Genomic DNA, 15050 nt, shown 5'->3' with positions numbered 1-15050 from the left:
TTGTCCAGAACTCTTCTCTCACTCTGCTTGCACGATCTTGCGTTGGCGCATACACACACACGATCGCCCACATTTGTATTCCAACTTTCAATCTTACCCACACAATCCTTGACCCAACTGATCCATACTCTCTTATGCTCTTCTTCCATCTTTTACTCACAACTATACATACTCCTTCCTTTGCCCTCTCATTCTCACCTACTCCTACACATACCCCATCCATACTCCCATTCTCTCACCTCTCCATTTTGTATCAGTTATTCTGCATACATCAACTTTCACACCCTCAAGCACCTGGACAATCTCTCTCTCTTTCACCTCATCATTCGCTCCCCTTACATTCCAAGTTCCAATAACCATGTCCTTTGTCCGGTCCTTGGTCGTTATCTTTTGGTCAGTCCTTGATAAGTCTGAGAGTTATTTGAAATAAAGTATGAAATGTTCTTCAAAACAGTGTTGTGATATGCTACAATGCATTCACTTTAACTTGGATAAGATTTTTATCTTTTTGCATCCAATTTCCCATAGCTCAATGTCAGAATTAGAAAATACTATAGTTCTATATCCTCTCCAGAGCATTTCTTCATAAACAGCAACATATCATAGTGTTAATCTCATTACACCTCAGCATTCAAGGTGAAGATATGGCAATTTTACACATAATTAATGTGAACAGAGTATAGCTATGCTGAACCTTGTTTGGAGTTGGCTGGCGGCCAGACTAATTAGGTTTGTGTGGCCAAGTATCGGTTGTCTTGAGGTTCAGGGAATTTAGTAGGCAAGGAAGGAGAACGAAGGGTGACACTTGCTGAGTACCGCATGCCCGCCACATCCACTTCGTAGTCCCCTGCCATCACATACTCTGGAGTCACATAGCCCAACTTGCCATCAGCTTCATAGTTTCTCACAAATCCAAGACACACCTAATAAAAAAAAAAAAAAAAGTTATTATGGATACTGTTCTGAATGCACCTATGACAAAATGAATAACTGTAGTAAACTGATACATCACTGCATACCATACATTGTTTCTAGCAAATCCAAGACACACCTGAGACAAATGTATTGCAAACTAACATCTTACAATAATGCACTTAGTCTAACCTGACAAAAATCCTTAACCCTTTTCAGCTTAGCTTATGGCCAAGTGTAGTCAGAATACAGGATAAATTTAATTATACTGTACTCCATTTCACCGAGTCTGGCACCATCAGTGATGTCCTCAACACCTGTAGCACTGATAAAGGTCCTCAGTACTGGATATACCTTTTTGTATTGTCTTTTGATACTGGTTCTCAAGGTAATAAACAGAGGTTTACCTAGTGCTGAGGATTTACATCAACACTACAGGCGTTGAGGACATCACTGATGGTGCCAGACTCGGTGAAATGGAGTACTGTATAACAAAAAAAGAGACTCATTCCTTCCTCATAACTAAGGCTCATAAAACTTCTTGCAAACATGACCATATTTGAGCCCTAAGTGTGCTCCTGTTCCATTACATGAAAAGAAAGACTGCTGTTGCTATTCCTCTTTTATTTTCATGTTTTTATTTTTTTATGCATGTATTTATTTATAATTGTAAACAGGATGGTTTGTGTGTTTCGCAAGGGAGGAGAAAGATGATATTTTCCATCTGGATCGAGATATTGGGTGTTATTACGTGTGTCTAGGCATGGCCACGAGCGAAAACAATTGTACAGCCACTTGTCATAGCAGCAGGTGGTGAACCGACAAATGAGGTGTGAGAATGTGAAGTGAAAGTCTGTCTCATGTCCAAGATGTTCGTTCACTTCCCAAAAGTTTTCACAGTTTTCTGTAAGTCGCACTACATTGAATAATCCAAACCAGTACAACGAACCACAGCAAATAGGTAAAGATGCCAAAACAAAAATGTATTTTTCTCTTATTATCATGTCTTTTTTGTTTTCGCCTGTATTTATTCATAATCATAAACAGGGTGGTTGTGTGTGTTTCACAGGGGAAGAAAAAGATGATATTTTCATCTGGGTAGAGATAATGGGTGTAGTTTTGCATGTTTAGGCATGGCCACAAGCGAAAAAACAAAGAATCTGCTCATCATGGCAACAGGTTTTGAACTGATTGATGAGCTGTATGAGAGTGTAGTGTAGGTCAGTCTCATGATGTTCAAAACGTTGATTCGCTTTGCAAAATTTTTTTCCGTTTTTTATAAGGGGTGCTGGAATGACAGTGGCGGCCATACTACGGTAAAACGTCATTTGACATCGGTAGCCACAGAGAGGTTAATCTGAAAAAGACTCATAACTCCTTTCAGCTCAGTTGCTGGTCATTTCAGACTGAAAGGATGATTTGACTAATAACCAAGATGACTCACTGCCACCTCATAATTAACGATCATCGAATTTCATGCAACTCAGTATTCAAACTGTAGGAGTGTCCCAGTACCATCTGATGAAAATAAACCAACTACATAACCAAACAGCTCCACTCACCAGATTATTGAGTGTGAATCCATACCCTGTGGTGGTAGTGACCCCAACAAACATGCCATTACGGTATATGGGCTCGCCTCCCCAGGCCCAGGGGTCCACCTCCGGGTTATGGTCCTGAAGTTGAAGCTGGACATATAGACGCTTTACACCCTCTGCCTTCTGCTGCTCCAGGGCCTCACGACCAATGAAGTGGATGCCTTTCTGTACCAAGGCAAGGAAAATCATTAAATACTTTGGAGTACACAGGAGGAACATATTGATAACAAAAGCCTACTAGCCCATAAGAAATTTATGTGCTTGAGTGGGTAGGGGTGGATTGGGGGGAACTATTAAGAGCTAACCATTGTGAGTGAGAAATGGAGAGAAATGAGGAAGGCTCTCCCCCATCCTCTCTAAATATTCATTCATTCATGATCTAATCCAGTGTTGCCCCATGAGAAGCGCAAGAGCCCGGAACTAGGCAAGTTGGTCCTGATATTTAAGATGAAAGAGACCAGCCTCAATCATCCCTGAGTGGTATTACAAGCTATAAACCCCAACCACCCCTTGGATATAAAATTGTACCAGCTCAATTCGACAGGGGTACCTTAATCCCCCACTAAACCACCAGGCGCCATAATTTGGCTATGTGGTTACCACCCAGCATAGTAAATGGTTTCCTAGTGTAGAGGAAACCATTTAGCTTGTCACTCACTACTGAGTCACCCATAGACAGATGGATGAGGAAAGAATGTATGAAAGAAGGACAGAAAAGGAAGAATGGAAAGAAGGAAGGAAGAGAGGAAAGCGCAAGCACCCGAGAGCAGCACTACATCAAGTGAGTGGTTGGTTAGTGCCCCCACCTACCACTCCCCTCTCTACACTCTCCACCCCCCCCAGAAAAAAAGCTGTTGCTGTTGTTGTAGCTGTAATACATAATTGTAACATTTTATGAATTGTTACAAGTCCCTTATCACCAACTAACATAAAATAAAAATGGGATCCTCATGCTGAAAGGGTTAACACTTTTCCCTTGTAATGTACTCTCTAATACAGAAAAACAGGTGTTCCTATCCGGCACCAATTCAACTGATAACTGTGCAATACCCACCCCAAGCTTAACTCTGAATCCACGGCCACATTCAAGAGGGGTAGTGGTGGAGTCGAGGTCCTGGCCCCAAAAAGCATAGAACTTCTCTATCCTGAGGGAGCGCATGGCATAGTAGCCAGCATGACGCATCTGGTACTTGCGGCCAACAGCCACCAGGTTGTTGTACACGTGAAGAGCATACTGAAAAACATGTAGCATTATCATCATCATTATACAGAAAGTAAGGGAAAAAAATGAGTGGGAGAACTAATCAACAGCATGACCAGAGTGGGAGAACTAATCAACAGCATGACCATGTGATATAGGTGAATACAAAGACCTGGCAGAAAGGACAGTACAGAGCTTAAGAACCCAACTACACAGAATGGAAGAAAACTCTTAAAGACTCTTACTACTTAGAGATTTGAACACAAATATAAATTGGAATTCCCTAGATGTATCTGAAGCTATGAAAGCTGTTGGGATCAACAGCTCCTGGCTTTTTATACAGGAGTTTTTCCTAACTACTACTACTTGCAAATACCGGACAAGAACTTGGTAGGCAAGAGCAGAGTTCTGTTGACATCTGTGAGCATCGTACCTTGAGAGTCAACGTAGAAAAGAGTAAAGTGATGGTTACAGAGAGAGAAGAGGACTCCCTGTATGATGTTACAGTGAATGGAGAGAGACTGAAATATGTGAGAGAGTTCAAATACCTGGGAAAATGTGCAAAAGAAGTGGAAAGCAGAGTGGCACAAGGAAAGAAAGTAGCTGGTGCTATGAAGGCCTTGGTAAGAAACAAAGGCTTGAGTGTTACACCTGCACAAAGCTTACATGAAGGAGTGTGCCACCTTTAACATATAGATGTGAGACTATGGTGGGCATGAAAATCAAAAGTCAAGAGTAAGAGAAGTGGAGAAGGGACTGCTGAGGAATGTATGTGGAGGACAGAGAGTGGATTGGATATGAAATAATGTTATCTGTGAAACTGTGGAGTGAGGAAGTAGTGTACTGAGATGGTATGGTCATATAGAGAGAACAGATGACAACAGAGTGGTGAAAAAGGTATATCTGAGTGAATTTGAAGGAGGGAGGAGGCAGAACATGTACACACTGCTTGCTAATATGAGAACAGCATTTACATATATAAATGAAGACATGCTGAGAAAGATAATCACATTATTCATCAGACCAACTCTGGAGTATGATTCTGTAGTCTGGAATCCACATATCAAAAAACAAATAGATATGATTGAAAAGATGCAAAGGGACACTAAAAGATGGGAACCAATCTTAAGAGCTCTACACTGTGAAGAAAGACCAGAAATATTAAACCAGCCAACATTACAAGAGAGAAGGAAAAGAGGAGACATGATTATGCTATATAAAGGCATCACAGGAAAAGAGAAAATAGACATAAATGTGCATATAACCTATAGGGAAGCAACAGCAAGGGGACACTGCAAAAAACTGAAATAAAAAAGAGATGATAAAAACGTAAGGAAATTCAGTTTCCCAAATAGTGCAACTGGCAGTGGAATGCACTACAGAATGAAATAGTGTGTGCCAAAACTATTCATAAATTTAAAGATATGTATGATAAAACTCGTTCAAAACACGGGAGGGTAAGAGCTTGACTCATTCCTGAAAAGATACAATTAGGTATGCACGCACGCACGCATGCACACACACCCACACACACACACACACAATCTCACTTACCGTACCTCATTTGGAATATACAACACCCATCCTAGCTCTCCTGTGTGGGTGATGTTCATTGCCCGGATGCCATTGGCCAGCCCTACATCAATCTCTTTAAACGAGAAGAATGGGAACGTCTTTGTTGAGAGATCCACGTCGGTGAGTTCCGTAAGGACGTTACGTGCCAGAGGGCCTGTAAAAATAAATGGCTTAGCAATTCATCATGCTCATAATTTTATCATCATATCCAAACCTCTTTTCCCATCCAAAGAAGAGGTAGGCAAGATTTAGAGAGCAAGAAAACAGCTTGACATTATGTGACTAACCTAACTCTGCTCAGTCAGATGGGTCAGACTCTCATTTACTCACCATTAGAGCCCCTAGAATCTTGACTCCACCTCACAGGCATAAACATAAATATCCACACTTACATGCTTCATATCACATCAGTTCAAGTCAAGCTAAAGTGAAAAGAGTAATGAGATAAAATTACAATATTCTGAAGTCAAGTGACAGTACAGTTAAAGTGAAAAGACTATAGCATTACCGTAGTTTACAGGGCCAGATTCTGGACTTTGGAAATGAGTGTATGATACCTAACAGAACTGCCACAAGTCTGAATTCAAGTTAACTCACCACCAAATTCATCAAAATTTAATACCAAATCCCTCTCTTCACTGATATGATTCTATAACAACATTTATGCAAGATTTTACATACAATCTGGTAAATAACACTTTTTTTTATCATAAGCAATCATTGGTCCTTCAAAAACATAGCAGGGTATGTACCCCCACCCCCTCTAAATTGATGTCTGGTTCATTCACTTTAATAAGGAAGAATTTTTTGTCATTTTGTAACTTATTTCTTGTAGATCAATGGCAGCATAAGACAATAATATGGCTCTGCACCCTTTCTGTAGAACTTTTTCATGATTAGCATCATATTCTAATCCCTTGCTACAGCTTAGTACTGAATATGGAGAGATGCCAATTTTTCTTTAAAAAAAAAAGTCTGGTTCTTACCCATTAGACATATAGCAGTGTACATGGAGGTGACATCACTCATACCAACAGAACCATCAACAGGCAGATTCCTCTTCAGCCACGTTCCACATCGGGTTTGCTGAATGCTGGGAGCAATCATCATGTAACTGCAAGAGTGACAGATGCTTATGTAGACCACCATCATCATCATCATCATCATCATCATCACCCAGATCTCTTGTCCCACCTAGGGATGCGGTGAATTTATGAGAAAATAAATAAAAATAAAAATAAATAATAACTGAAGGACAGTCTATACATAATTACCTATTTATCTATCTACAGCCAGATGCTTTAATCCCAGTTGGGGTGGCCAAAAACGAATCTCCTCCCTGTCACCTTGTCCTCCACTATCAGGCTGCCACTTTCCAACTCACACCACCCTCACTCACATACACCCACCACAAACTGACTTAGGACCTACACACAGAATTGCTATGGGAGAGTTGTGTCTCTGCTTTGTGTTTCCACCTCTACCTTGTGAATTTTGAGGGAAAGAAGTAACTGGCACCTCCTCTGGTGTTGGCAGGAAATGATGAAACACTCAGCACAACAGTGCTTGCCCAGAAGTGAGAGTGGGAGTACTGTATATGTTCCCATTGCTCCGAGCTTGCACCTCCCTCTTTTTTCGTATGCATTACTGTTTGCCCTGTTATTTTCCTAGAGTCGAGTTGTCATGCCTGGAAAGTACTGCTCCAGGGATGAGAGGGTCCGTATCATTGCATGGAGGCAGGATAATGTCCATATCAACACGATTGGTGAACGTACTCAATGGGCAAAGTTGGCCGTCATGAAGAGTCTTGCTACAGCGTGCGGCCTGCCACCTGATGTACCAGAGCACAAGCATGGCGGTGGAAAGAAGTGGACGACTTCCAGAGGGACAGCTACACTTCTGAAGAGGGAAGTAATCAAGAATCCTCAACTGACAGCAGCAGAATTGAAGAGAATGCATCCCCAGCTGTTACAAGATGTCCCAATTTGAACTATCCAACACCGCTTGCAGAAGGAGCTAGGTTTGCCAAGCCGCACCACAGCCAAGAAATCTCTTCTCACTGACCACATGAAGAAGCAGCACATTCAGTTTGCCAAGAAGTATGCACACTGGACATCAGATGAGTGGAGAAAAGTTATGTTTTCCGATGAAGGCATATTTCAAGTGTTCCAGGTGCATTCTGCCAAGGTTCATCACCCTGCCTCCTGTAGTCGATACGACCCTGCTTACACAGTGCCGACTGTCAAGCACCCACAATCAGTATTGGTATGGGGGTGTTTCTCAGGTGAAATGGGAAGGGGAGACCTCTACTTTCTTCCTAAGAACTTGATGAAGAATGGTGGCCAGTACATGCAAGTTCTGAAAGATCATTTGTTAAATAATTTTGCTATTCATGGGTGCAACTTTTCATGCACGATTCAGCTCCATGTCACAAGTCACGAAAAGTGACAAAATGGCTTCAGGATAATCGGATTGAGGTCCTCGACTGGCCTCGCAACAGACCAGATCTAAATTTGATAGAAAACTGCTGGGCAAAGATGAAGAAAATCATGGCAGAGAAGAAGACACCGAATCTGGACAACCTCAAGACTGAACTGACAAATGTTTGGTGCCAAGAAATGACCTTAGATTACTTTAGAGATCTAAGTGATTCCATGCCAACATGCATCCAATTGGTTCTGAAAAACAAGGGAAACATGATTTCATATTAATGAATGGCATTTCATGAACAAACCCTGATGCATTTCAGCATTTCAGCAGTCAACCCAGACACACCTGCTGCCTTCTCCACCTGCAACCTGCCTATTGCCCTGCTCACAGTAGCAGCATCAATCAAAGGCCAAGGGTCAAACACTGGATCTGCTGGCTCCAAACCTTCCCTGTTCCAGTCAAACTCTTCATTCAACAACTGCTTACAATGCTCTCTCCTCACTGTTCATCACTATCTTTCTTTCATCATTCTTGACACACTGCTCACCTATGACATCCCTGTTTTCTCTCTTCATCTGAGTAGCCACCTTAAATTTCATATTCTTCCTTTCTACACATTTACCATCATCATCGTCATCATCATCATCATCAGGACCTTCTTTCCCACCCTAGGGCAGGGTGAGGAGTAGCAATGTCCAGACAGCCCAAGTTTGCTCAGTCCAACGGGTCATGCTTCCATTCACTCATTATTCAATTCCATCATGACAGGAAAATCTGTAATTAAATTATCTCAAAATACACTGTACACAAATATTCTGATGTCTGGTACTATTTTAATGAACTAAAAGGAATTTTTAGGCAATCACACATTATGGCTGTGGCGGCTTTTGTAAATTGGTTTTCATTTTCATCCCCAACACCCACAGATGATGAGAGCTAACTGTATAGGTAAAGGTGCAATAGAGACAACATAATGTTCTACTAGCCATCATATTAAAGAACTTACTCTTACTTACTGGTTTGGTGCAATACGAGCTAAGGAGCAATCATTCTCATAGCCGCCATTGGAGTTCTGCATGCCTGTGTGTATGATGCCGCCCACTGGGATATCAACATCATTACTGCACAAGTACTGCAGTGCCTCTACCACTTCACACCCTTTGGACTGTGGACAGGAAATACAGTAAACATCTGACAACTACTTAATACCATACAATGAGGCAATTATCCCTGTTTTGTCCTGCTTTCCTCACAGAATGTTAATGTCAAGGAAACTACGAGTGTTATTTGCTGCAGTTTATTGCCTCAAGTCATAGATATTTGTACCGGTATGAGAAAATTATACCATACTGTGAAAAAAATTGTTGTTGCACAATACTGATACAGTAAACCCTCGATATACCAAACCCTCTTTAAACAAATTTTGGTTTTAACGACCACCTTCAGCCACCACATTATATACATGCATGTCAGGGAAAGAGAAAACAGACATCAATGAGTACATAAGACACTGCAAAAAACTGCATAAAAAGGGTGGTGACAAATATGTAAGAAAATTCAGTTTCCCATGTAGGGCAACTGCTCTGTGGAAAGCACTACCGAATGAAATAGTGTGTGCCAAAACTATTCACAAAATTAAAGGATATGTAGGATATGTACCTCCCTTTCCTTGGGGGAAGCAGCCTAGGTATATAGATAGACAGATAGATGTATGATAAAAATGGCTTAATACATGGGAGAGTATGAGCATGATTCATTCCTGTAACGATACTGTTAGGCAGGCAAGAACATACACATGTGTGCGCTCCTCTGCATCCTGCAGAACAACACATCAGTCTCTGGTCAACCAGCATCATGAGAGGAGCGATAAATAAAGCATTTATTGACAAAATCAGCTATTTAGACTTTGCAGCACATTACTTGGGTCTGGTTTGTACTTGGATGGGTGACCGCCTGGGAACACCAGATGCTGTTGGCATCCCTACATGTCAAGTGGGGTTGGTGGAGGATTAGTGCCCCTCCCTGTAAAACAATTAACTCTAAGCCATTGGCCACCCCGTCTGGGATACATGGCGTCTGGCAATGAATGAAAAAATGAATGAGCACATTACTGTGTACGACTGTACAGCCGAATAGCACTCTATATTTAATTATCTTTGTTCAGTAAAAGCAATGACGCCTGGGAAATTACTAAACGGCATGGTGTTCACCTTTAATGACAAGGGCCTGGTACCAATTAGTTTGTTATCTCAAGGGTGTACTGTAACTCCTAACCCTTTTCTCACCCAAAGACATGGTGAGGTAGCATCCAAAGACAAAGATAAAACAAAAGCATTAGTGTGAGAGAACTATCAACAGAATGACCATTGAAATGGGCCAGACAATCTATCTACTGCCAGATGCCTTAATCCCACATGGGGTGACCACAAATGAATCATCTCCAAGTCATCCCCTCCTCTACTATTAGGCTGCCCTCTCTCTAACTGACACAACCCTCATATATATCTCTCCATCACATCCCTCTGTTTCATCTTTGATCTACACTTCCTCCTCTTCCCACCCTCCACCTAAAAAATACTCTCCTGATCAGCCATTCATTCTCCATTCTATCCACATGGCCAAACCATCTCAGTCTGTTTCTCCTAATGCACGTCCATATCAACACTATGGCTCCCCTACATTACGCACTTACCCAAATATCAAATTTAGCAAATGAAGAATAGTCCAGAATAGCCACCTGTTCCCTGCAAGCTGCATATTCTTCTGCAACAAGATCATACCATGGAGGTTTGGTCCAGGTGCTTGTCTCTGCCATGTGAAATGGGGCAAATTTTTCACTGTCGCTGTCTTCATAGTCTGGAATATAAAATTCACATCAGAAGTGATTCAACATTATCCAAACCCTATTTCACATTAAGGGAAGAAGGATCCAAAAATAAGAATGTACAAGAATAAGAGACTATCAAATGTCATCATTTTCATTGTCATCATCAACATCAACATCATTCAGATCTAACTGTCCACATTAGGGTGGGGGAAGGTAGGGTCTAGAGTGCTAGAAAAAAAAAAAACTGGTAGAAGGAGATATTAACCAAAAAGTGCCTAACTGAATGTGGCAACACTGCCATTCACGTACTGTTGAACCTGATCAATCACGTAGTTAAATTATGGCCGTGGGTGTCAATTAGGAGTATTTTTGTTATTTGTGAGTGAGTTTATTCTATTACACTCACAAATGGATGGGATGTTTGTATGAGCATTTTTGACATGTTAGTGGGCCTCATACAGTACCAGTGAAAATCAAATTCTCATACTATTCCTTTCCACAATTATGATCAAACCAACTATGGCCAGTTTGCTTTCATATGACAGAACTGGATCATTTATACACCATAATTTCTATGTCATGGTTGCTTGAAACTAGATAAGTCTTAGCTGTGAGGTGGGAACGAGTTTTCTCGGTTACAGATCAAATCAACCCTCCAATGTGATTACACCCGGCTATCGAATGAACTGAAATGGGTTACATTTCTTTGTTAGGTTAGAGTATATGCACTATACCTTATGGTGAGCTGTCTATTCATGTTAGCATTTTGCCACTACATTTTCATTAGACTAAAACAACTTTTAATTCACTTCTGAAAATTTCTATCAGGCGATCTTTCAATTTTATTTTTTATTTATTTTTTGCCCAAGGGCTATTTAGCCACAAACCCAGTGGCTAAATAGCCACTCAAACCAGACATTAGCAAAGTTTTTGATGCCATCCCCCGCCACAACATCACAGACGGAATACTGTATTCAACACAAACATGCACAATAACACAAAATGCTGGCTAGCCAACTACAGTATTTAGCAGGCAGATGTGCACATGTTACATTTGCCGGTCAGTCATCGACATCAGAAACTTCACAAACAGCATCCTTCAAGGATCTGTATTGTCCCTTACACTGTTAAACCTATACATGCAGGACATACCCACACTCCACATACCACAGAGTCACATAGCTTCCAATGCAGATGACATAACATTAGCATGTACAGTACCCTTGCGTTCAACACTTGTTGGACCAAAAACGTGTTGGACAAATAACAGAGCTTATGGGGAAAAATGAATTATGTCAGCAACCCTGGGAAAAGTCACCCTAAATACCTCCCATATACCTATACATATACTGGTACTACTATAATTATAATAAATGGTACTGTACTATGAATGATGATTAACCTTTTAGGACAGTGTTGGTGGGCTTGCTGGGAATGGAAGGTGATATCCGAGGCTGTAGGTAGTCCTACTGGGTCCCTGGAGGATGGCTGCTGGCATCACTAGCGGATAATGCCTGCTGCTCCTCCTCATCCTCCCTCATAAATCCTTTGAAATTCCTCTCCCCTTTCTTCTGCCTCTCACTGAATTCTAGCTTGGTGGCCTGAGGGAGGTGCTGCCACTTCTTGGGGTTCTCAGAAGGCTTCCTAGGGATCGTGAGCAGGGTAAAATGCAGTAGCAAGGACATAACATGCAGCGAGAAAAAAGCACCTTCCAATATGAATTATGCGACTGAGTGGTGCTGTGGCAGGAAAAATTTAACCCCTAAACCGCAGGCTTGTTTTGCTTTGACTTGCGTGTTCCGCAGGTCCAACAGACTCTAAAAATATTTACCAAAAATCAGTTATTAGTCCTAGAATATTAAAATTAAATATGCATATGGCACATACCTTCAGCTTTCTACTGGGATGTTTGCTGAGCCTACATCGAGTACCGTAGGACTTGTGGAGACCTCTGAAGTTGGGTAATGAATTCTCCACTTTACACTTCCCGACATTCTGTAATATGATTACCACAGCCTGATATTATCACTAGAAACACTATTCTATGATTCTCAAATAGCTTGGAATCCATACTCCAAAAAAAAAAAAAAAAAACACTGTGAAAGCAATGAAAATTAAGAGCGCGTATGACCTTCCCACTTCCGATCATTTGCCGCTGGTGTTCTGTCATTTATTATTCAAAAAAACACTCACAGTTTATATTTCTATTACTATATAGAAATATGAGAGAATGGATAATGAGCGATTGGTGAAAAAGATAACTAGATCTGATGTGAGAGGCGTGAGACTGAGAGGAAGACCACGAATAGGATGGATGGACAGTGTGAAGAGAGCGCTGGATGCGAGAGGGATGTCTGTTGAGCAAGGAAGAGTGGCTGTGCGTGACAGAAATAAAAGGAGAGAAATTGTGAATGAATAAGTGATGACGCAGCCCTGAGGGGATATTCTCCCGCATTTGGTCTGATCAGCTAGTCAGGTCAGGTGCGGGTAAGGGGATGGGTCTGTTATGATGTGGCAGGGGTAAACCAGTTCTGCTGTCGGGCCCTGCTGTGGATGTCACTGATTGCATTGCGCAGTTGACCCTTGTGCAGTGTGATGCGGTGAGGATCTGTCCGTTCTCCCCTTTGGGGCTAAGATGCGAATGAATGTGTTTGAATGGATGAGTAAATGGAGAGTGAGTCGTCCTGTCTCGGCTACCTCCCTTTCCTTGGGGGAAGCAGCCTAGGTATATAGATAGATAGATAGATATATCTACAGTCTTTATCCATAAGTTTCCTTCAGTAATAGTAGTTTATTGTCACTGTAGGCATTCAATTTCTCTTTCAGTAAAATACGTAGCATTCACTTTCTCATCCTGTATACTAGCGTTGAGAGTGAATCTGTCACTTTCACCTTCACTTTCATAACTCATAGTATTCATACATGCTAGAGTGAAACTTTCACTTTCATTACTCCTAGTATATATACTCATATTCTTATATTACTACTCATTTACATTTCTATTTACATTCTCTATTTTATTTACATTTCTATTTTATTTACACTATGTTATGCACTGTCACTTGCAGTAACTTATAAAACTATTTTCCACTGTTCACTTATATTTACATTCATTGCTTTCACTTGCTGTTTACACATTATTTACACATTATTTACATTTCCACTTGCACTGTTTTACTCACCACAAAGATCGTTGTCACTCTATCATTTTCATTGACAAATTAGCCAGTTCATGTTCCACAACACTCACTTATCCCTTTACCTCTTTCCACACAAGGTTTAGTAGGGGATAGAGGTAACAGGGCCCTTTGCATGGGGCTAAAAAGGGGCGGAATTTGACAGGCACGAATCCGACGTGCTTTCACCTTGAAAGACGACAGTAAACTGAATACAGTGTGTGGTGGCCTGCCTAGGGGAAGTGCAGTGCTGCCAATTTCAGCCTGATGACAGCTGCTAATATATACACTATGAAATGATTGGCAGGAAATCTAGATAATACATAATAAATCAGGTAGTTCCAGGTGAATGTAAATGTCACTTTGGCTTCTCCCTTCCCTCCTTATATATAATTTTATTACGAGAATAGATTATAAGGCATATTTCAAGGGGAAATAAACAGCGAAAATTAGCGAATGAGTGCACGTGAGGTGTTGTCAGGTGATAATTAGCCAATTCCAGGTGTACGGCACTATCACTTACCTTATTTCTTTTTTGTATATATTATTTGGTATAAGAATAGGGCATAGGGCTTATTTCAATGGATGAAATCAGTGGAAAATTCCAGGGAAGATTTACTTAGCATAGCACAGCCAGGCAGGTGAGGGGAGAGGGTAATGGAGGGAAGGTAGGGAGGGGAGTCAAGAACGGGGAGAAATGGCTAAATTGTCAACAATGGATGGGAGTACAGATGAGATTAGGAGTGCTGACTAGCAATGGACATTGGCAGTACTGATAGATGATACAACCCACCACTTGAAAGCCCGGGCGAATTCAAAATAACACAGAATCACAAAAGTGACGCCCCGCGGTATGATCCCTTGCTCCTAAGCGTCACGGAAGTGATGCCCTGAGGTTAAGGGGTTAAACAAAACATCACGTGAGAGCAGAAGCATTTTAATTGGGCGACATCATGATCACGTCAAGATAGCAGGCAGGGGAGGCTACTTGATTGGAAATTTTGATTGGCTGTCAGCGTCACGGGAACGTCCAGTATGACCGTTTTGGACCAGGGGTAATCGTGCTAGAGGTGAACTCAGCGGATTTCGCCCACTTCTCAGAGCTCCATCCGTGTTATGCTAACGCACCTGTTTTACAGTACTTAAATTGTATTAAATCGTACTAATTTTTTGCTCTCCGTGCTGGACGCAAACCGTGCTGGACAAACACGTGTTGGACGTGAGGGTACTGTACACACCAAAACACAATCACAGCCACACACATCCTCCAACCTTACCCCAACACACTACACAAATGATTCACCACAAACAGACCCAAAATAGCCCCAGCC

The 15050-nt window shown here is 41.4% G+C and overlaps 1 protein-coding gene across 1 annotated transcript in view; it reads right to left on the bottom strand.

The window, feature by feature from the left end:
* Nucleotides 1-725: 725 nt before the first annotated feature.
* The window catches only part of LOC145396472 (pyruvate dehydrogenase phosphatase regulatory subunit, mitochondrial), a 33487-nt gene continuing 19162 nt past the window's right edge, over nt 726-15050 (bottom strand). The window contains exons 11-17 of the mRNA XM_080269846.1: nt 10409-10572; nt 8733-8881; nt 6273-6400; nt 5271-5440; nt 3565-3744; nt 2475-2675; nt 726-923 (exon numbers count right to left, since the gene is read on the bottom strand). Coding sequence (XP_080125972.1) covers nt 726-923; nt 2475-2675; nt 3565-3744; nt 5271-5440; nt 6273-6400; nt 8733-8881; nt 10409-10572 — 1190 coding nt within the window. The remainder of the gene's footprint in view (nt 924-2474; nt 2676-3564; nt 3745-5270; nt 5441-6272; nt 6401-8732; nt 8882-10408; nt 10573-15050) is intronic.

Source organism: Coenobita brevimanus, chromosome 38 (genome assembly GCF_032717465.1).
Source record: "Coenobita brevimanus isolate Jiangsu-jjx chromosome 38, ASM3271746v2, whole genome shotgun sequence".
Classification (NCBI taxonomy): Eukaryota; Metazoa; Arthropoda; class Malacostraca; order Decapoda; family Coenobitidae; genus Coenobita; species Coenobita brevimanus.
The sequence above is the reverse complement of the archived record's forward strand: the minus strand, read 5'-3'. Positions and strand labels throughout refer to the sequence as shown.